The sequence below is a fragment of the Vombatus ursinus genome, unplaced genomic scaffold (assembly GCF_900497805.2).
Source record: "Vombatus ursinus unplaced genomic scaffold, bare-nosed wombat genome assembly UNPS02006779.1, whole genome shotgun sequence".
Lineage (NCBI taxonomy): Eukaryota > Metazoa > Chordata > Mammalia > Diprotodontia > Vombatidae > Vombatus > Vombatus ursinus.
The window spans coordinates 19,356,253-19,380,708 of NW_020946557.1; the positions used below are offsets into that span (position 1 = coordinate 19,356,253).

At 37.7% G+C, this 24,456-nt stretch overlaps 1 protein-coding gene across 1 annotated transcript in view; it reads right to left on the reverse strand.

The window, feature by feature from the left end:
• Positions 1 to 230: 230 nt before the first annotated feature.
• Positions 231 to 24,456, reverse strand: part of SOGA3 (SOGA family member 3) — a 43,202-nt gene continuing 18,976 nt past the window's right edge. The window contains exons 6-8 of the mRNA XM_027848656.1: positions 15,189 to 15,260; positions 1,823 to 2,998; positions 231 to 341 (exon numbers count right to left, since the gene is read on the reverse strand). Coding sequence (XP_027704457.1) covers positions 231 to 341; positions 1,823 to 2,998; positions 15,189 to 15,260 — 1,359 coding nt within the window. The remainder of the gene's footprint in view (positions 342 to 1,822; positions 2,999 to 15,188; positions 15,261 to 24,456) is intronic.

Here is a 24,456-nt window from a genome sequence, read left to right on the forward strand (position 1 = left end):
TCTTTTCCTTACCTGAAATATTCTTGTAGACAGGATTCTTATATCAATCAGTTGCTTTGGCTGTGTGTGTGTATGTGTGTCTTTTTTTTTTTTAAGAAACAAGCAGTCTTCAGTGTTTTTATAGCATTGGCTACTACAGAAACTATACTTCTGTTACTTCTTATCTTGGAGGGTGGACAAAATAAACAAATGGAAAATAATACTACAATGAACAATAAATGACGAAAAGCTTACAGTACAAAAAACAGTGTAAAAAGAAAGACAAGTTTAAATATTGTTGTGTAAGAAAGTGATGAAAATAATACAAGAATGAGAATAAGTAAAATGATAGGCTGGAACATCTGGGAAGGTAAATACAGAGACAAACAGAAGAGTTAATTAGTGACCATCCAAAAACTATCATCAAATAAGTGACAATCCAATACTGTATCTAGTAAAGGAGGGGAATATCCCATAGTTTTAGCCCATATTTTCAAAAAGTTTATAGCTGAAAACCCACTGTACATACTATTTTCTCTCACTTAGAAGTGAGAGGCACTCTCCCAACCCCCAGGGGACCATTTTTTGTCAAGCCAAATGCTCACAGTACCTGTGATTTGTGCCACAAGGAAACCCAAAGCCAAATGTTTGGTATGTTAAAGGAGAGGACTATTTTAAGCTTTCAATTTCAAACTCCGAGTTTCATCACTAAGCTAGTTATTCCTCAATCCACTCCCCCTCCCTTACCCTCCTCCATAGTTTGCCCTAGAAAGCTCACCAGAAAAGGTTTAAAATAACAGCTAGGGTCATATTGTTTCTAGCTATCGCTGGAAACATTAAAGTAATCCAGAGTTATGTGTCAGTAACTAACTGATCTTTTGATAAAAGCATATCAATTCCTCATCTCTTTTCAACACTTCAGCAAAGTGGCTTGGGTGGAGAATTCTTAAGGACTTCACTAATGGAAGGATGATATCATGAGTAACTGGTCTCATATAACAATGCCTGTCTTTCTATTCTATACTCAATTGCTGGTGTGCAATTGATGCGTATATGCCTCCATGTACAAGGCAATTTAAAATTTAAAGTGGCTAGTATTTTGAATTAAACACTAGTTCATCAGCCCCTGTTCTGAAACCAAGAGAGAAGGAAGAAGCTAGTTTTTTCTTTTACAGAAACAGTTAGGCCATATCTTTTTTTTCCCCTAAAGTTTATTTGCTTATCTTTTGGCTTACTGTTGATATAAGCCACAAGGTAAACCTACTCTCTTAGCACTACCTACTTCAGAGTTTGTCCTAGGACAGAATTATTCAAATGACATTGAAATCTCCTCCTCATATTATTTCCCCCAATGTACTTTTTAATTTTTTGTGTTTCATTTTCAGGTTCTACCTTCTAAGGAGGGTAAAATGACAAATCTATGTTCCGGATTCTTGGCAAACATATTTTAGCCTGTGGGCAGGCATTTCATAAAACAGTACCGCTTAGGAAAACATAAAGAGAAGTATGGGGGAAATAACCAATTCCAGGCTTTAAGATATCAAGAAATTTGGAGTTTAAAGTTTTATTATTAAGTAAAATGTAAAGAAAACAATTACTAAAAAAATAATCAAATTCAAGCATAATGAACATAAAATGATTGTGTGTGATATATGTACTTCAAAAGCAAACTCAATTGCTATTATCCAAAAAGAATTGGTGGCCTTTATCAAACTTAACTTGGAAGCCAATAAGCCAGTTGAGTAGATCACAACTAACCTGTAAATATGGACTAAATACATAGACCTCACCTATGTGGGAGTGACTTTTTCATCAACTTAGGATGCAATAGGAGGAACTGTACCTGACTAACAGACAATGGCTCATCTGCACTTCTGTCATCTGATGACTTTGGAACTTCTAGCCTGTCGATGAAAGTCTGGAGTTCTTTCCGAAACGCCTTCATCTGTGCATTGATCCGGTAAAGCAGTTCATGCTCCCGGATCCTGCTGCCATCATCTTCCTCGTCCATCAGTCCAAACAGATCCCCATTGGCCACATAAATTCTTGCCTCAGTGATGATGGTACTAGTGTCTGAGATCAGCCGGTCTATTGTCTTTCCCAGACGCTCTGCTTCTGAGCGGATGTCCTTCATTTGCTGCCGGTCTGTGAAGTTTTTTTGCCAGGTGGTCGGGGTTGGATAGAAGGATCTGGTTGGGGTGAGGCATCGGATATTTCGGACCTCTTCTGAGTCGCTCTCTCCACCAATGGGCCCTTCCCTTTTGCGGTGTGGTGGACGGGAGTCATCATCACTTTCTTTCTTTCCAGCATCACTTTCAGCATCACTGTCTCTGGGGCTGCCCCGAATCCCCAGGTGGGAGGCCAAGTCATAACGCTGCATATTGGACATAAGTACTCGGTTCTCATACTGCAACTGCATGACCTTGCCACTGAGTTCATTGATCTGCATACGGGCAGCCTTCAACTCCTCCTGGAGGGCTTCAGTTTTGGCACTGTCATGGTGCCTTGAGCTCTCATGGGCCCCAGACTTGTACTTGTACTTATTTAGCTCTGTTGTGATCCTTTTGTTTTGTTCCTCCAGGTCAGCCAAGTTTCTTCTGAGCAATTCTGTCTCATCTTCCACCAACTGCAGGTGTTGCCTTAACTCAGAGAGGGATTCACTCTGCTCCCTCATGAGGGGATTAGCTGTCCCATTGAAGTCATCTCCTCTCAAATCATCAAGTTCAGCTTTCAAGCCTCTGTTCTCTACCTCGAGTTCCACTATTTTCCTCCCTAGGATGTTGGCTTCTTCTTCCACCAGCCTCAGACGAAGCTTGAGCTCAGCCTCCCTCGTTGTGGGAGGTCCTCCAGCTTCCCCTTTAGGCAAAGGACTGTCCAGGTCTCCATAAAATGACCTGTATTTTTGGAGCTCATGCTCGAATCTGTCCTTCTCTTTATCAATCTTTGCCATTTTCTTTCGCATCAGAGCAGCTTCTTCCTTGACAAATTGCAGCTGGCATTTCAGATCTTCACTATCCTCCTCATTTTAAAAAAAAGAGAGAAAGGAATAGGAATTATTTTTATGTAAATCATGAAAATGAACAACCAAAAAAAGACACCTGCAAAGCTAATTTCCTTTCTCTCATGGCTAGGCTCTGATTTAAGGGATGTGTATGTGGAAGGAATGGGGGAAGGAGAAGTGAAGGAAAATGCCATTTGTATGCCAAGGAAGTCTGAACAACTACTTGGCAAATAAATGTTTGGGAAGCTGTATCTCTCAATGTGAGAAGACTATGATAAATAGAAATTGTAGGCACTCACATTAGCTAATCATTGTCTGTTGCAACTGTGTACAATTAAAATTTGGTGAAGGAGCTTACAACAACAGACAAATGTTAGAGTCAACCAATATCATCAATCAACCAGCATTTATCAAGTGCTTACATGTGCCAGGCACTGTGCTTATCACAGCGGACACCAAAACACAAGTAAGAGAATCCTGCTGTCAGGAAACTTATTATGCAACATGTTCACATATAAACAAGTACAAGATACATTTTCCTAAATACACAGTGATGGGATGCACTAACAACTGGGGAAATCAAGAAAAGTCTCTTAGAGGAAATGGCACTTTACTGAATCTTGAAGGGAATGAGAGGTTCCAACAGGTAGAGATGAGGAGGGAAGGCATTTCGGCTATGGGAAACAGCCTCTGCAAAGGCAAAGAAGTGGGAGATGGGATGTCATGTACAGGAAGGCATGCTCAATTCAGCTAGCTTGCAAAGTGATATATAATCAGCCAGGGAAGACAGAGTGGTATCAAACTGTCAAGTGCCTTAGATGTCAAACAAAGGAGTTTGTATTTTAACCTAAAGGCAATGGGGAGCCATCGAAACTTCTTAAGCAGAAGAGTGACATTTATGTATTTGTGCTTTAGGAATCTCAATTTCATAGCTGGACGAAGGATGGACTTGAGAGGGGAAAGACTGAATGCAGGGAGCAAAATTCAGATGTTGTTGTAATCATACATACAAGAGATGATGAGGCACTGAACTACGATTGTTGTGGTATAGGTAGAAAGAATAGGGAAGATGTGAAATATATTAAGAAAATAGAATAGACAACTGATCAGATGGGATGGAGACTGAGAGTGAAAAATCAAGGCTAATTCCTAGGTTAACATTCTGGAAAATGAGAAGAAGGGTGATGCACTCAACAGAAAAAGGGAAATTAGGTGAAGGAGCATATGTTTAAAAGAAAATATAATGAGTTCTGTTTTCAGCATGTTGAGTTTGAGATACAGACGGGACAATCAGGTGGATATAGACAGTAAGCAGCTGAAAATATGGGACTAGAAAGCTCAAGAGATAGAAATGGTTGGGGTAGATCAAGGAAGCAGAGATCTCACCTTGAAAGATATCACAGACTTACTAAAGGAAAAAACTCTCTAGACTTCTAAAGAAAAAAAGCTTTCTTTAATGTATTTGGTGCTGTGACTATTCCCCTTTCTGGGCCTCTGTTTCCATGTTTGTAAAATGGGGATAGCAATATTTGACCATGGACTTCATGATGTTCTTGTGAAGAAAGAGCTTGGTAAACTGCAAAGCACCATATAAATGTAAGCAAGCTATTTTAATTATGTAATGCTTGTTATGCTAAAAAAGATGAACTGGATGGCAACTAGCTTGGTGAGGGGTCTCAAATTCATGTAACATGAGAAATTGTTTAAGGAATTATGCATTTTAAAACTGAAAAAGGAAAAATTATTGCATGGGAATATGATAGTTGTCTTCAAGTACTTGAAGTGTTTTCTTGTGGAAGAAGTATTAGACTTGTTTTGTTTGGCCTTGGCAGGCAGAAATAGGAGCAATATAAAGAGATTTCTGAGACAAATTTGTTGAGAAAAATTTCTGAACAATTATAGTCATCCCAAAGTGGAATGGGGTGACTTGACAAGGGATGGCTTCCCCATCATTGGAGACCTTCACACCCAATTTGGATGATGATTTCTTGGGCATGTTATGAAAGGAATGTTTATTTGCTTTTTTTCCCCCAGGTGTCTATTGGACTAGATGGCCATTGAAACTCCTACCAGCTCTGAAATTCTGTATAATTATTATATATCCTGTTCCCATTTTCTTTTTTTTTATGGGGTTCAGATACAAATGGTCTTGGCACAGAGAGTTCTACTATTATTGTTGTTAGGTTTTATTTTTATGTTCTGCAGACTATTGCTCAGGCAATAAAAGTCGTATTATAATCAGTTTCCTCGTCTATAAAATGCAAATATAATGCTGGCCTTCACTACCAGTTTGTATTTTTTTGTAAATGTCAAATAAGTTTTGAGAGGTGGTGCTATAACAAACAAAGAGCAGGGTTTGGAGTCAGGAAGACCTGGGTTCAATCCCTGCCTTTTTCATACACAAGTTGTGTGTCTCTGGGTAAACCACTTAATCCCTAGTCAGAGGTGTGCTTATCCAGTTTGTATGGGCTCTTGAGAGCTGGTAGATTTTAAGTGTGAGCATTTACACCTTAGAAATCAGCAAATGTTACAAATTAGAGCTTGATTTATTGTTTTGTTGATTATCCAGACTTAAGAAAGTAATGGAGAAGATTTCAATAAAGGAGATTAAACCTGGTATTGTGTTGTGCTTACATTTCCTCCCCTCCCCCAGAAAGCCAGTTACTAAACATTTACCAGTATACCCTTGTCTCTAGTACTAGGCCACTCTCCAGAACTACAAATTGCAGGGCATGCCTAGAACTGGTAGAGGGTGTTTTCTCACCAGGAATTCCCAAAGTAGATGAAGTTTCAGGTCCAACACAAAGCCAAAAATAAATAGGCTTCACCGATGGGAGTGGGCAGTGTATGTAGCATATATTGGCAAGGAGGCAGCATATGCTACATATGGTAAACCACTGTAAGATGACTAAGAAGCCACAGTAAAACAGACAAACTTAGAGACTGAGGAAGAAGAGGAGAGCAGGGACGTGATATACAGAGTCAGATGGAGAAAAGAGACCTACGAGAACAAACACAGTAGCTGCAAACATTATCTACAGGAAAAAGGAGAATTGAAAGGGAATGATGACAGGAAGAAGCTGGTAATTGGGAGTAAGATGATGAAAATGAAGCAAAAAAATGAGGGAGAGGAAGAAAAGGAAAAGAGATACAGGTAATGGCAGCTTTTTCATTTTGTTCTCTGTAAAATAACACAGAAGGAGATGGGAATAAAAGAAAGGAGACAAGAGAACCAATATAGCCTTTGTATGGGGAATAGGACAACTCAAGGACTATTTCAGAAGATGAATTATTGTGGAAACCGTTTTGTGAGGTGTGAGAAACATTGCTAAGCAAAAAATCACATGATGGAGACCATAGTTAACCAAGGTACATATGTGTAGTAGTTCAAATGTCCAGAAGAGAGAAGCTTGACAGAAACTACAGAGCAGTAGAGAAGTCATATTTCTTTTGAAGGCTATTGCACTAAAAAATAGAAGGCCCGAACTTTTGAAATAAATTCACAGTGTTTTTGCATTTAGCAAGTTTAGGTAAAGCATTTGCTCATTATTCTCAGGATTGAAACCATATCTAGAGGAAGCATTGTGACTTTAGTTTAAGAGATACTGTGACATATTAACAGTCTCAAGAAAAGGATCAGATTAGTCTGGATTTTTGAAAGTATAATATAAGTGGGAAATCAAACCCTGGAAAGTAGAAGATGGAAATAAAGGCATTTTTCTTTAAATAGATAAAGAAGAATCATAACAAGTAAGGGAGACAGTCTAAGTCTCAAGCTCAAACAATCATATGAATCTAATATTAAAGCATTCCAAGGAAGCTTTCCATAAAAACAGAATAATGAACACTTTTTGTGGGAAATAAGAATACTGTATATTTATACAAACTGTCCCAAAGCATATCATGATTAAAGAAATGCTGATGTAACTTCATTAATAATAACTAACATTTCTATAGAACTTTAAGGTTTACAAAATAACTTTATTACTCCAATTAATCTTCACAAAACCATGAAATAGGAATTATTATTATGTCCATTTTATAGATGAAGAAACTAAGGCTAAGGGAGGTTAAATGATTTCCCAAGTGGCACATGGCTATTAACTGTCAGTAGTGGGATTTGAATTCAGATACTATTGACTTAATATCCAAAAGTCCTTTCTACTACTCCATGATAACTACCAATAAGGTGAAACTGGGAGGGAACTGACATCTTTTGCCCAAATTGATATTGGGAAGCTACCCAGCTGTCAAAGAAAGATCTAGTAATATGTAGATACTTCAAAAAAGAGAAGTAGGAAAAATGAAGAAAATGATAAAATAGCTCACATTCTTATAGAACTTTAAGGTTTACAAAGTTCTTTACAGATGTTATCTCTTTTAACCTTTAAAACCACACAGTAAGGTAGCTGCTATGATTATTCCCATTTTAAATGTGAGGAGAATGAGGCAGATAGAGGTTAAATGACTTATTCAGGGTCACACAGCTAGTTGTGTCAGAGACAAGATTTGAACTCAAGAAGATGAGTCGTCTGACTCCAGGCCACACACTCTATACACTGCCCACCTAGCTGCTCCTCACTGTTCTACACTTCTTGATGACTTCTTTCTGTGACTCCTTTGCTATCTCTTCTTCCTCCTCTCATATTCTTAATGTATCTATCTTAATGCATCTGTATCAATCTGTCTACCTAGCAGATTCTGGTTGGTAGAGATCAGACTAAGATTAGTGATAGATGAGAAACGGGGATTCTGCTCCCTTCTCCCTTCCCAAGAGAGTTTCAGGAGCTGGCTTATAAGAAAATGGGAAAAACCCCAACTATATTAAAATAGGAAGCTAGGTTGCATAGTGCACAGAGCATTGGCTATGGAGCCAGGAAGACCTGAATTAGCATGCTACCTTAGACATTTACTAACTTTGTGACCCTGGGCAAATCATATAACAACTCTCATCCTCAGTTTCCTCATCTATAAAATGGGAATAATAATAGATCAAATGAGATAATACAGATGTAACACTTTAGAAACCTTAAAGCATTACATGAATATTATTATTATTATGATGATGATGATGATGGTCTAGGATTTGATTGTGAATTCTAGTTTTCTTTCACTTGATATATTTCTTTACATGAAGAACAAGAGCTCCAACATAAGCAACATATGGAAAATGCATCTCTTGATGGAGAAAGAAAACAAGTTGATCCTATCTCAATAGGAACAGCATTATCTGAGCCTTACAATGGAGGAAAGAAATTTGTAGGAAAAGGACTTTTAGAGAAATGAAAGGAAGGGCCAAAGAAAAAAATAGGTAACAGACTCACTATCCATAAACCCAAGTCTAATAATAAATAGGAAATCAGGAGTATAGGGGGTAGACTAGGGAGGTAGGTAACAGAACCTAAGAAAAATGCAAAATATTGAAAGAAGACAGTCAAAATTGGAAGGAAAATGGAAATTTCAAAGAAAGTTTTGAAGAATATTTTTAAATAGAGTATGACCTTGTAAAGTACTACTTAAAGTAAGAACATGTAATGCAAATTGCATAACACTGCTAAAGTAGTCCTCTGTATATTGATCTCTGATTTTCACTGATGGAGAAGAAAAAGTGGATACAGTTTTAGCTCAAAAAATAAAGTTAAATGTGAAGAAAGAAAATTATCATTAAAATGGAATGGGTTTAAGGTGCTCCTTTTGTTAAAAAGGGAAGAATAAGAGAGAGTATGAAAGAAAGGGGAAAGGAGAGAGAGAGAAAGAGAGAGAGAGAGAGTGTACAACATTAGGAGTGAATTTTAGTTTAACACATATACATGTTATTGTTCAAAAAATAAATGAAATGGGTTGGCAGATTATGAATTCATGAATGTGAACTAAAGAAAGACAAAAGTCAGCTATCTTCCCCATACCCCACCTGTAAAAAATAACCTTATTTAAGGGAAATATTATTTAAGGATATGGAACCTTTCTTGTATTTAACCAGAAGGAAAATGCTATGGGAATTTTAACTATCTTGGGAAAAAGGAGTAGGGATGAAAATACTTTCTCCCCTAAATTGACTTACAAAGCCAACTACTTAGCATCAGTTTATAAGACTATAGAATTAAAGGGCACTTCCTTGGATACACATAAAAACTGAATAAAATATATTTGCAAAATGATCCAGTTAAGACTGACAAGGCTTTATGTGCAAAAAAGAATAAAGGATGTGGGATATAAAATAAAAAATACCATCTTACTATATAAAGATGTGGCTATTTCTGGCAGTTACTAATGTAAATTCATTTCTTAAAAGCTTGGAAATTTGATTGATTTTAAATAGAAAAGGAGCTTGATGTCCAGAAGAGTACATTACCTTTCATGGTTTCTGTTTAAAACACAGATAAGAGGGCCCAAATGCTAGTTATGCAACCTATGAGTCTTCCTATGTGATGTGCTCCTTATCCCACCTTCCCAAACATTAGCACCCTCTCATCAAATTATCTTTCAATTACTTGTTGGTGTACAAGTCATATTTCCCAATAGAATGTAAGTTCCTTGAAGGCATGGACTTTCTTGGTTTTGGGTTTGCATCCCTAGCACTTTGCACATAGTGGATGATTCAATAATGTCTGTTGAATTTGTTCCTGTTAGGGTAGCCTAGAAAAGCTAACTTCACAAATAAGGGCAGTGATAGCTTTAGCAAGCAGTTAAAGAAGTCATTTTAATCAACTAGCTTCTAATGCCAGAGCCCCAAGATCTCCAAGAAAGGGTCGAAATGAGAGGAAATGAGATTTTTATAGCCTGAAACCCAAGGGGGAAAAATCTTAGACAAGAGGAAGAAGAATCTAGGGATTGAGGAAATGAACACAGCTTATTACCAAGTCATGGTCAGTCATTCAGTCTCTGAGGGGATGATAGAAAAGGAAGGGCTTATCAAAGTAAAAGGCTTCAGAAACTAGAAAAAAGGATTAAGGGACTAGATTCTAAAAGGGCTGAGATACTTGTACTTTAGTAAGATAATTCATTGGATAAAGAAAAAGATATGTGGACATAACTCATCTAGCCAAGGCAGTCAGGACAAGATCTCAGAGAATTAAGGTAAATCAGATGAAGACAAGAAAATAGAATCATAGATTCTAGACTCAACAGGGGCCTTAGGACTGGGAGTTTAGATAAAATGATCTCTAAGAGATCAATATATGACACCATAATATCAGATACAACCTCATAATACAGATGAAGAAACTGAGGCCTGAAGACCTGAAGTGACTTGCCCCAAGTTAAGAGTAGTAAGTGGCAGGTCTTCTGACTCCAAACTTCTTTTTACTCTACTCCTTTTTTTTTGCCTTGTAAAGGACTTAGGAATGATTCTCTGTAAGTGTACATGATAGACTGCTTCAAATTTTTGGTTGAGGACCTATACCTAGCCTGGCCTACGAGAAAAAAAAAAAAACAAAGGTCATTCCTTTCTACTACTCCCCTAAAGTAGAATATACTCTTTCTATGTGTGCTAATACTAAACACTACAAGAAAACACAATAGGGTTACAATAATGTGTTCATATCTGACTTTACCTTTTCTCATAGGCAGGGTATAGATCCTCAACCAGATAAAAGAAGTGGTACTTTAACAGATAGGTTAGAGGATTGAGAAATTAAAACTGTTATTGAGGTTGAGGGAAATAGAATGAGGACTCAGCAGGGAGGCCATGTGGAATGATTTGCATAAAATTCTGGTTAAAACCAATATAAAATTCTAGGGTAAATAAGATAGCACTAGCACAAAGGATGGAAGAGGAAGGATATACAGCAAAAAACTGGACTTTCAATGTATGAGAGTGAAAGACATTTGGAGCGAGTTAGCTAAAATTAATGAGGAAAAAAGAGTAGATAAAGTACATTATCAGAGAAAGAGCTCTGAAAGGAAAGGGAAAAGAGAAGAGAACCTTGGAAATAAAGACTCTCAGGGTCAGAAAAACCAGGAAATGTATGAATCAGAAAAAAAAATTCGCCATAAGTGAGGCTTCACTAGCCAATCCAACCCCCTACATTTGCAAAAGGATGCAACCCCATACCCTGACCCCATACCCTAACCTCTTTCTGGCCAGTGTCAGGAGATCCAAACTCCAAGGCAGAAACTTGATCAGGCTGTGGTAGCAGCAGTGTAGAGCTCTGCAATTCTGATCTAGAGAATTGAGGAACAGAGAGAACCTGGCAGGACATTGTGTTTTGGGGGAGCCGTGTGGCACTGACTAAGCCTGAAGGAAAGAGCTCAGCTTCTAGGTAAAGAAGGTATAGAAATAAGAGAATGGAAAACAACACAATTTGGAACCCTTACATGAAATCAATTTAATTTTGTGGAAATTTTACTCAGTAATGGGAAAACAGTTCTACTTTTTTACATCTGCTCAATTTTTTTAATAATAAGAAAGCTGTAAAAATCCAATGAATCTTCATAGCATATAAAATAAATTTAAAGTATTTTAAATAGTAAAGACTGGTAAAAAATTATATATATATGTACATATGCATATACATATACATATATGGACATATATGGATCCTTATAAATCTTATCAAAAAAAGCTTTCAGCTAAAGAACAGAGGGGAAATGGGAAAATTGCCTACATGTATCTGCTAAAGTAGGTACCACTGAGCATAGCTACCATGTAGGAGAGGGAATAGCCATTGAGACACTCAGAAATTTCCTAGTAGAAAATCCAAGAAAGGAGCCAGAAGTAAAGCTTGTGGCCTCAGATCAAAAAAGATGATATTTATGAAGTGTTTTGGAAATCTTAAAATGTTTATTATTATTAACTGAGAACAGATCGTGCCAGAGTAATTTTATTTCTTTTTTTTTAATTATTAGGTTGTTAGATCATCTGGATTCTGTTGACAGTCTGCTTAGATTTCTACAAGTATTTGTCAGTCTTTCATACTATTTCTGTGGATAAAATGAAGAAATAGACAATAGTTTTAGGGAGGTAGAATCAGAACTGATTGAATGTCTAGACTCAAAGGATAGTCATTAGTAGGCCAATACCACTGGAGGAAAGTCACTAGTAGAAGTTCCTCAAGGATATTCCTTTCATTCTGCAGTTTAGCATTTTAATCAATGGCTTGGATAAAGGCAAAAATGGAATGTTTATACAGTATACAGATCACACAATTGGGAGGGATGGCAAACTGGTCAAAAGACAGAGTTGGGATTCTAAAAATTCTTTTTTTTTAATTCTAAAAATTCTTGACAGATCTGTTTGTTAGTTTGGTTGGTTGTTGTGTTTTCCTTTAGCAATGGGGCAATGAGGTGAAATTTGATGGAAATAAATGTAAAGTTCTATTTATGTTCAATAAATAACCTTACAAGATGGGGTCATGTGTACAACAAGACAGAAGACTAAACATTTTCTCTGATCCCTACAAATTCTCAGATCTTTCCAAAATAGAAAGTTGTGCCAGAGATAAAAGCAATTCCAGCTGTCTCCCTGGTCTAGGACAAGAACCCAAAGGTAAAGACTTTGTGAACTATAACATCTATTTCACCTCACTCAGCCCCCAGTTCCCTTACCATTCACCAGGCTCCAGGTAGTGAGGCTTCACTAGCCAATCCAACCCCCTACATTTGCAAAAGGATGCAACCCCATACCCTGACCCCATACCCTAACCTCTTTCTTGCCAGTGTCAGGAGATCCAAACTCCAAGGCAGAAACTTGATCAGGCTGTGGTAGCAGCAGTGTAGAGCTCTGCAATTCTGATCTAGAGAATTGAGGAACAGAGAGAACCTGGCAGAACATTGTGTTTTGGGGGAGCTGTGTGGCACTGACTAAGCCTGAAGGAAAGAGCTCAGCATCCAGATGGAACCAGTTCTGTCCCTACCAAAAGTCACTTGGAGCAGAGATCTAGGTCAGGAAACTGTGAATTGCCCAGCATGGGAGGAAGCTGAGACTCAGAAATTCAGCTCCCAGAGGAACCACTAGAAGTGAGAGAGGAAAATAATGATAAAAAGACTGAAATTACTAAAGATCTCAGGAAGAAAAAAAAACATAAAGATCTTACACATAAGCAGATAAACCAACAGGGAAGACATTAAGAGCAGGAAGAAACATGGCTTCCAAATCTAGTAAACAAGTTCAGGCATCTATGAATAAATATTGCAAAACAAAGGAAAATGATTTAACATCTGATGATGCAGAGGACATTGGATTTTGAGGAGAGTATAGAACCACAGCGTGTTGTTCCTGGGTGGTTTAAAAGAGAAATGAGAATTGTGAGAGTAGAATTTATGGCCTGCACAGCAGAAATAATTGGCAAAATAGAAAAACGTGAATATACAATGACAAGTTTCACTAAAGACACAAAAGTGAAGACAAATTATTGAGAATGCAAATACCAAAGTGAAGGACAGGATAATCTGGAAGAAGAGAAGCAAAAATCAATAACATTAAAAGCAAACATACCATCCATACAAGTACAAGATGCGAGAGGTGTGGATACTCATCAGTTTGGCTGATAAAGATCTGAGTGTTCATCTGCAGTTCTGCTTGGTTTCAACTCCATGAACAAGATGCCTTCTGCTGTCTCCCCACCCCCGACAGATTTCCAGCTTTCTTTCCTGTTATCTTCCCCTATTAGATTGTAAGCTCCTTGAGGGCAGAGACTTTCTTTTTCTTATTTGTATCCCCATCACTTAGGACAATGCCTGGCACATAGTAGGAGCTCAATAAAATGTTTATGGAACTGAATTGAATGCAAACTAATTATAAGTTAACCATGATTTATGGCAACTACAAAAGGATTGATGCAATTTGAATCTGTTTTAAAAGAGGTATAGTGAAAAAAAGGGGGGGAGCAGCTAGGTGATGCAGGGGATAGAGCACTGGCCCTGGAATCAGGAGGACCTGAGTTCAAATCCAGCTTCAGATACTTGACACTTACTAGCTGTGTGACCCTGGGCAAATCACTTAATGCCTAGCCAAAAAAAAAAAAAATGTCGTGTCTAGAATGAGAAAAGTGACGGTCCATATCTGGAGTACTGTGCTCATTTCTAAGAGGCATACTTTAGAAAATACTTTGATAAACTGTACAGCATCTAGAAGAGGACAACCAAGATGGGGAAAGGCTGAAGAACAGCTGAAGGAAATGGAGATAATTAGCCTGGAGAAGAAAGGACTTAGGAACATAATAGCTGTCTTAAAGTGTTATGTGAAAGAGGAATTAGATTCCTCCTAGAGTTAGAGGACAGAATTATGAACAATGAATGCAAATTTCAAAATGGCAGATTTACACTTGATATAAGGAAAAACTCTCAAATAATCAGTACACATAAAATGGAATGAAATGCCTTGGAGTGAAAGTTTTATCCTTATTGGAGATCTTCAAACAATGGTTAAATGACTGTATATGGATGTTAGAAAGGATTCTAGGTCACGTATGATCTCTGTGCTCTTTTCCAACTCTGAAATTATTTGATTCGATGAATGCATTAAACCAGTAATACATGTACTCATGTACACTCTAATTAAATATTTGTTATGGACATATACATATTACCTTATATCTATGCCTTCATATAAACATATGTAGTAGCACCAGCTTCAATAGCCTCTCTCATAGACACTATGGATACTATTACTGTTTCTTTAAGAAGCAATGGAATCTTGGGAATAATAAATTAAATCTTATTCTAGAGAGAGACTGAACTACAAAAAGAAAGGACTAAGGTAACCTCTTTTCTGAGAGAACTTTTATTTTACTCTTATTTTATAAAGAAAAAATGTGAAGAGAATTCTTGAGAAGAGAATTTAATTGGTCTTCTGAGAAAACTGAATGTGGGCGTGTATTTCCAGAATTAAGAAGTTAGCCCTTAAGAGTGATAGATAGAAGTGACTCAGGGTGCTTGCTTTCTTATAGCTTGATACACAGTAAACCATTATTTATATGTTAGTTTTATTACTTTTTTTCTATTTATATATTGTCTAGCCGGTTAATTGTGAAGTTTATTTAAGGCTAGGAGATTTGGGGGCTTGATATAGAGAGGGAAAAATGAGAAAAAGCTTATGGTAAAAGATTTCTCCAGTTTATTTAATAATAAATATATTTTAAAAAAACAAAGAGCTAATTGATTAACTAATGGAGCCATTGTGATTTTAGTAATTAATGAGGAAGTATCAGAACATGTCTCTTGTGTTACCAGGAAGGATTTGTGATAGTTGTATTTTGTATCAACTTACCTCTGTGGGAGTCTGCTGTGCCTTTTTATCAGATTTCTGCAAGTCTTTACTTCCTCTTCTTTTCAGTGATAGCTGCAACAAAGAACAGGTATATTTATAGTTGGCTTAATGTAAAATCTAAATCAGTTTTATTTTCTGAAAGGTATTCATCAAAATGGTATGATAATCATGATACAAACTATCTAATTGAATAATATCAATCATTCTACAAAAATAATGAACATTAAGAATTAAAAAATGATAAAATACAAATAGCTTCATTTAGGGAAGATGGCAAAACACAGAAAATGATAGGTGAATTTGGGCTAGGCAAATTATTCTGATAATAAAGAATTAAAGTTGAATTCAGGACATCCTAGTTTTATATATCTATATGAACTTATTAGATGTTATCTGTCTATTTGTCTGTCTGTCTATCTTTCTATCTATTTATCTATCTAGTATTCATTTAGTTATCTTGAGACAGACTGGCATTATGGTTAGATTATGAGGTGAACATTGGTGCTGCCCCAAACTCTAGCCTCATGCAGTATAGAATTCAGCTTCCACAATAGAGGTTAGGCAAGAAATTGGATACATCAAATTTAATTATGTCAGCTCATTAATTCCAAGATACTCCATAATATTAAATGAGGACATAAATTCAGGTAGTGGAGGCAGGGAAACAGTAAAGTTTGTTTCAACCACATTTAAATGTAAAATTGGGACCATAGAGTCAAATGAACATCCCAGGTCTTTATTTACATCTATATCCTTCATACTTCTTATAAACACATCAAAGACGAAAGCTATAATAATGATGATGATGATGATGATACCTGATATTTATATAGCCATTTAAGTTACAAAGTATTATCATGTAGCCCCATTCCCCTCTCCCACGTGGGCTTGGCAATCCCCTGAAGGCCAGTCCTATGACAGAGCATAAAAGCACGTCAATCCTCCATCCTTGAATTCACATTTAGTATCTTGTAAGACCCTTACAAAGACCCCATGAAGTATGGAAGAAAGGTATAATTATTACTTGAGGAAATTGAAATTTAGATAGATCAACTGACTTGTTTATGCCAACATACCTGGTATAGGACAGAGCAACTCAAACCCTTGTCTTTTGATTAAAAGTTCAATCTTGTTTTCACTGTACCATTCAGTAGCTAATATGCCTATACTAATCAATTGGAGTGCTGGGCCTAGAGTTAGGAAGACTCATCTTCCTGAATTCAAATCTGGCCTCAGAAACTTACTAGCTGTGTGACTCTGGGCAAATCATTTAACCCAGTTTGTCTCAGTTTTCTTATTTGAAAAATGAGCTATAGAATGAAATGGCAAATCACTCCAGTATCTTTGCCAAGAAAACCCCAAATGCGGTCACAAAGAGTTGGACGTAACTAAAACAACTGAACAACAACAACATCACATTATCTCATCATAGATTTATAGCTGAGAGGCAACTGAAGAGTTGGACATGATTGAAACAACTGAGCAACAACATCAAAACAAAAAATTGCCACTAACCTTCATTTGGAAACAATAAGAATTAGCATTTATATAGCACCTACTATGTGCCTTCACAAATATTAACTCATTTGAACCCCACAACAACCCTAAGAGGTAAGTGCTATTATCATGCCCATTGTGTGGTTGAGGAAACTGAGGCAAATAGAGGTTAAATCATTTACCTAAGGTCAAAAAGCAAGTAAATGTCAGTTAGGATTTGACCTGAGGCTCACAGGAAAGCAAGTGAGCAAGAATTTAAGAGAGTGGGTTTGTGTTTCTATTTTTCTAAATAAGTCTTAAGAAGAAGAATGGGGTCAGTTAAATAAAGTGAACTACAATTAAGATATATATGTATATTTGTGTGTATGTGTGTATAAAAATGCATATATGTATATCTATGTATCTATGTATATATGTGTATATATACCTTCCAGGAATAAATTGATGATAGTACCTCTATTCTCTGCAATATAGTGTTCAGCATTGGACATCATAATTTTAAAAAGGACACTGAAAACCTAGACAGCATTGAGTGGTGAAAAAAATAGGATGATGAAGGGCCTTAAGGCCGTGCCATAAAAGGACAAATAGAAGGAAGTGGGGGTGTTATCTTGAAAAAGAGATGACAGGGATGGGACTGGGGAGCAAGTACATGAGAGCTGTGTTCAAGCATGTAGAAGGGCTGTCATGTGACAGGGGTATTAAACTTGCTTTGTTCGGTTCCAGAGAGCAGAACCAGGAGCAATGAGGAGAAGCTGCAAAAAGGAAAATTTATTAGGCTTAAATAAAGTCAGCAAAAACTTTCTAACAATGAGAGTTGTCCAAAAAGCAAATGGTGGGTTCATTTTCACTGAAGGTCTTAGAGTAGTCTGAAAGACCATTTGCCAGGTATGTTATATAGAGGGGATTCCTTTTGGTTATTGATTGGCCTAGATGGCACCTGGCATCCCTTCCAATTCTAGTAATTTTGGGGTTCTATAATTCTGTGATTCTGTGGAAGACCATGATACTTCAGAGAAAGGAGTCATCAGGACATGGTAGATATTATACTGCCCTAGGAGCTGGGTACTAGCACCAGCTTTTGCCACCAGCTAGGGTGTGACCCTGACTAGGTCTTTCCATCTCTCTTGGGATCCTAGGCTTCTTATCAGTGCAAATTTACCATATCTAGCCTAGACTCAGACACACCATAACACTCTTCAACCATATTCATGCTACTTTGCATATACCCTTCTCTAAATACCACCCTCCCCTTCCTTCCCCCCACCAACCTCTTGATTTCCAACTCTGGTTCTGAACAAAATAATCAAATCAACACTATCAAAACACTGGCCACCACTCCTCTATATCTTCTGTCTTCAATTTAAGCTCCTTGAGGAAACGGACTGTATTCACTTGTACAGTGTTCCAAAATTCTTTGTGTAGTTTTAAGCTATTAAAGCTTAAAGCTGCACCAAGACTGTATTTATAATACCTAGCACTTAGCACAGTGCAGTAAGAGCTTAATAAATGTTTCATCATCCATTCAGCCATTCTCTTGGCCTCAGTTTACTCAGCTATAAAATGAGGGAATAGGACTTGAAAATCCTTAAGGATCTCTCTCGGCTCTGAAATTGATTCTGTAGTCCTAAGGGGAATCTTGCATAACTACGTGGTTAGGGTTTGGCATTCTGTACAAGGACAAAAGAAAATGTGTTTTCCCCTTGAAGTCTCCCCTGATGGAACCATAAAAGAAACATTCTAAAAACCATTTAAGTAAAATGCTTAGGAATAATGAACAACAACAAAAACAAAACAATCACAACCACAAAACAATGAAATATTAAGAAGATATAAGATCATCGATTTAGAAATAGAAAGGACCTTAGAGGTCATTTAGTCCAACTTCTTCATTTTATAGATGAGGAAATTGAGTCCTAGAAGGACTGTGTCTCATCCAGTCACGTGGGGAGTAAATGGAAGAGTTGGGATTTGATCCTGAGCCCTCTGACTCCAAAGTCAGACCCCACATTTTTCTTTATCATGAGAAACACAGCTTGATTTTTGCAGCACCATAAGTTTAAGATCTAGACAAGGAGTACTTAGCCTTTTTTCTGTCATGGCTGCCTCGAGCAGTCTGGTAAAGCCTATGGAACCCTTCTCAGAATAATGTTTTTAAATACATAAAACAAAGGAACTTGCTTATATGGAAATATAGTAATCAAGATATTGTTTTTTAAAGTTCCTGGACTCCAAGTTAAGAACTCCTGCTTAAAGGCAGGTTTCAGAAAAACCTGGAAAGATTTACATGAACTGATGCTGAGTGAAGTGAGCAGAACCAGAACATTGTACACAGTAACAGTCACATTGTGTGATGACCAGCTTGGATAGACTTAGTTCTTCTGAGCAATGCAATGATCTAAGACAATTCCAAAAGACTCATGACAGAAAATGCTATCCATATCCAGAGAAAGAACTATGGAATCTGAATGCAGATTGAAGCATAGTATTTTCTCTGTCTTTTTTTTCTTTCTTGTGGTTTTTACCTTTTGTTCTGATTCTTCTTTCACAATATGACTAATGTGGAAATATGTATAATATAATTATACACATATAGCCTATATCAGATTGCAGGCCTTCTTGGAGGAGGGAGAGAGATGGGGAAAATTTAGATCCAGGCATTGAGTAGTTATTTTGCAAAGTTTTGCTTTGAGCAAGGAAGGAGAATAGAAGGGTCAATTTTAAGCAAGAGTTCTTTTTCAATTTAAGAATTTTTTTTTTTTAGTATTTATTTATTTTTAGTTGACTCCCATACCATCCTCATCATGAACTCTGGGCCTCTTCTGTTTAAGAATTTTCAGTAGCTCCTTATTACCCACAGAACAAAACATAAAATCCTTCAGTTCAGTCATTTTTCAGTTGTATCTGACTCTTCATGTCCCTATTTGGTGTCTTCTTGGCAAATATACTGGAGTGGTTTGCCATTTCTTTCTCCAGCTCATTTTACAAATGAGGAAACTGAGGCAAATAGAATTAAGTGACTTGTCCAGGATCACACTGCTAGTAAGTAGCTAAGGCCAGATCTGAACTCAGGGAGAGGAATCTACTAGTGTACCATCTAGTTGCCAATATAAAACCCTTAGCTTGGCATTCATAACCCAGTTCCAGCCTATCTTTCCAAGTTTATCATTTGTTTTGAACCATAATGGCCTTCTTAGTATTCTCTGAACTTGTCATTATCCCACCTCTATCCTTTTGGTCCTTACATCCATCCTCCCCTGAGAGCAGTGGAGGACAAGAAGAGCATTGGCTGCAAAGGTGTATATATTGGGATCCTTCCCTGCTCCTCTTGTGTCAAGTGCTGCTTAGAGCTCCAGGTTGTCCCCCATGTTTGGAATTCACTCTCTTCATCCGGCCTCTTAGAATTACCAAATATTCTTAAATGTTCATGGGCCATTTCCTTTGGGGAACTCTTCTGGATACCCTGAATTATTAATGCTCTCTACTGCTTCACATTATTATGTAAATTTACCTGTTTACATGTTATCTTCCCACCTGCCCCATAGAATATAAGCTTCCTGAAGGCATGGGCTAGTTCTGTTGTTGTTTTTTGTTTCATCTTTGTATATTTATAAATACAAAATTAGATTGCATTCGGTAGTATAGTATTGGTATTTTTCTTTTGAGCTCTACTCCTTCCCGCTTGGGGCAGCTAGGTGGCACCCTAGTGCTAGGGTCTGGAGTCAGGAAGACCTGTGTTCAAAACCACTTACTAGCTGTGTGATCCTGGGCAAGTCACTTAAGCCAATTTGCCTCAGTTCCTTCATCTGTAAAATGAGCTGGAGAAGGAGTCCAGCATCTTTGCCAAGAGAATTCCAAATGAGATCACGAAGAGTTGGATGCAACTGAACAACAACCAGCCCCTTCTCCCACATGTATACATACCCTGCCAAGATTGCAGACCCTACCTGGGCAATGGCTACCCTTGTGTTCTGTGGGCAACAGGCTGGTAGAGAGCACAACAGAAGTGACTTCAGGGAAGATTATTCTCCATGGCCTTGAAACAGAGCTCTTGCTCTCGGTTTTCCTCCTCACACACCTCCATCACTCCCCTGCCCCCTCCCAGTGCCTGAGGACTTTAAGTAGGACCTGACACAGAAGGTTTGGGGCATGACCCCACTATAATACATTTTTTAAAATGTCTTTTGTAGCCGGTGTCCTTCTCTATATTCTCCACTTTCTCTCAGAAGAGGGCAGTTGTAGAGTCCTAAATTTTTGGTTAAGAAATTATCTTGGAGGTGAGGAGAGGCATGGAGGAAGGGATCCAGGGGAATGAATTGCATCTAATGATTGCATCTAATTCTCATGCTGCTCTTTTGGGAAACATCTTGAAAGAAGAAACTGTGGTAGTGGGTTGGGGGTGGCAAACAAAAGGCCCAAGGGAAATCATTTTAGAATTCCACTCATCAGGAACAAATGCAATTGCTTTAATATTAAAAATTTAAAAAGGAAAACAGCAGGAAAGAATAGTTAAAATGGAACCTACTTTGTTTCACTGTATGTCACTTTTTTTATTCTTGAGGCCCACTTTTTTTCTTACTCTGACCAAATTTTTGTTCCCATTGGAACAAATGAAATTTCTAGATCTCCAAAAACAGCTTGCTAAGGGATTTCTGTTATAACCTTTCCTCCACTGCCAACTCTTCTTCCCCATCTCCTTCTGTAGCTTTGTTCCTTGCAGATCTCCCTTCTGTTAACCTTCCTCTCACCACAAAATCCTGTGACCTTTCTGGTCCCTCTACCCAAGGGACCAGACACCGGAGCATGGGTCACCATATGCCTCAGGCACTACTATTTACTCAGCTATTTTTGGAATCTTGTTTCCTTGTGGGTTGTAGAGGCCTTAGTGAGGCAGTGGGACTTGGAATCAGGAATATTTGGGTTTGAATTCTGCCTCAGGCACTTAATGGCTCTGTCACCCTACTCAAGTCACTAAGTGTCTGAGGCAGAATTCAAACCTAAATCTTATGTAGATTAAGTGATTTAGCCAGGGTCAGAGACATGTATCATTATCTAGAACACAAAGGAGGTTGGCATCAGTGACTCCTCTAAAGTGTCATCAGCTCAAAATCTGTGATCCTATGATACTACATGGGAAAGACTGCTTAAGAAGAGTGCATGCTAGTCATTCTGCCCCAGGGTTCCAGTATTTCAGTTTCCTAGCCATTCTTTTTGAGGATAGCAACGCAAGAAAGAAGACATGAATGTAATATAGGCAACTAGATAGCTCAGTAGATAGAGTGCTGGGCTTGGGGTCAGGAAGACTTGAGTTCCAATCCAGCCTCAGACTTTTACTAGCTGTGTGACTCTGGGCAAGTCACTCAACTCAGTTTCCTCATCTGTAAAATGAGCTGGAGAAGGAAATGGCAAACCACTGTAGTATCTTTTCGAAAAAAAACCTCAAATGGGGTCACAAATAGTCAGACAACTGAACAATAACAAAAAAAATTGAATAAAAGCTGAAATATTCAACTAATACCAAAGGTGCAATAAGTTTGAGACTAATAAAGTCTACTGTGCAACTCAAGTTTATTCTGGAGTATAATTCAGCACAATGTCAGTCTCCTATTTGAATCTTAAGTCTCATTCTTCCTAGAAGAAAGTACTAAATACTCCATGGTGGCCACACCAGCTGACTCTTCTAAATTAATCTCTAAATCTAGAAAAAATTTGAGTTTTTCATTGTTTGATCTTTCCATAATTTTCTAGGCATGCTCAGGAATATATGTTTTTAAAATGCATGTAATTGGTGAATTGCATTCACCTATGATTAATGGCCTTGAATTTCAACCTGTCTCTTCAATAAAGAGACTTTTACAGAGTGGAAATAAGGAGAAGTGAAATGCCTAGGAATTGTGCCAGGTAGATTTTAGAAGATAATGGATTTCTTTTCTTAAAACCCCTTCTAAGTGTCAAGAGAAAATGCAAGAGCTTAGAAAGGAGAAGACAGGGAGTGAATAAGAGAAAGGAAATAAGCATTAGTCCATTCACTCTCTCAGACAGTAGGAATAAATGATCAGTTATCCTAGAAAGGTATGGGAAAGTGAGGTCAATAATTTATTTCTCAAGAAATAATCATAAGGAAAGAGCTTTGTATTTGCATGCAGAATGAAGAATAATTCTAAGGGCAGCATGCCACACAAAATGAGACCCAACATCTGAAGCCAATAAATCAGCTCCACACCTCCCTACCACCCCCACCAGGAGGAAAAAAACCCTAAGATTTCAGTCTTTCCTTTCCTCATTCCATATCCCTAATGTTACCCCTTCCCCCTTTGCTGGCACACTTCCTCTCTCCCCCTTATGAGGCTGCCCAACTTTTTCCCCAGTCTCCATGTATTTTTGGGGGGATAAGGGGAGGAACAAGTAAAGACAAAGGACCTTCCCAGTTAGTAAACTACCTTTCTTTTTCTGACAAGAAATAATTTCTAATGGAGCTGCCACAATCACAGGCACTAAAAAACAAACTAACTAACTAAAGAGACTGATTGAATTTCTTTTCTTTAGTGGTTCTTTTCTTCCTTCTCCTCTTTGGGTTGAAATGGATGTCTATAGCACTAACCACGTTGAATATTTAGTACTTTAATTGCTAATGTTAAAAATATCCTATACTAGAATAAATACAATAACATGCTTTTAAAAGGTCTTCAGAGGAGTTGATACTGAGTCAGCCCCAAAACAAGACACATTACTTTAAATATTGAAAAAAAATCTCCCTAGTGTAAAAAATTAAAACATGCATGTTGCAAATGCCCACAGACACACCTAATCATGAAGAAAAAGATTTATGAACAAGAAAATGTCAGGCTAATATATTAATTTTTTATCTGGAACCCTAGAGTATTTGAAAGGATCTAATCAAAAATCACTCTCAGCCACAAACACTCCCTACTGGTTTCTTCCCTGTTCTCCTTAAATATGATCAAGAATTCTCTGTCTTTAAAAAAACCTTCACTAGACCCTTTTACTCCCTTAAACTGTCATCCTACCCTCACTTTTTCAGCCAAATACTCTTTGAAAAAAGTTTTCTATACTTTCTGCCTCTAATTCTCATCTCACATCTCAACCCTTTGCAATCTGGCTTCCCAAACCACCACTCAACTGAACTCTTTACTCTTTTAATTGCCAGACCTGATAGTCTTCTCACAGGACTCAGTCTTCTAGATTTATTTATTTGGTAGTGTTGGCCATCCACTCTTCCTGATATTCTCTTCTCTCTGGGTTTTTGTGACACTGCCCTCTCTTGGTTTTCCTCCTACCTGACTACCTCTCAGTCTCCTTTTGCTCCATCATCACTCGTATCATGCTCCCTAATTGTGGGTTTTCCAGAAGGCTCAGTCATAAGCCCTCTTCTCTTTTCTCTCTACACTTCATCATGATTGACATCATCAATTCCACTGGGTTTAGTTATCATCTCTATACAGGTAACTACAGATCTACATATATGTTGCCTAGGTGGTGCAGTGGATGGTGCAGTGGATAGTGCACTGGGCCTGGAGTCAGGCCTCATCTTTGTGAGTTCAAATCTGACCTCAGACTCTTCCTAGCTATGTGATCCAGCACTTAACCCTGTTTGCCTAAATTTCTTCTGTAAAATGAGCTGGAGAAGGAAATGGCAAACCACTCCAATGTCTTTGACAAGAAAACCTGAAATGGGGTCACTAAGAGTCAGACATGATGAAAAATGATGGAACAACAGGTCCCTAGGCTCAGCTTCAGCCCTGCATCACCA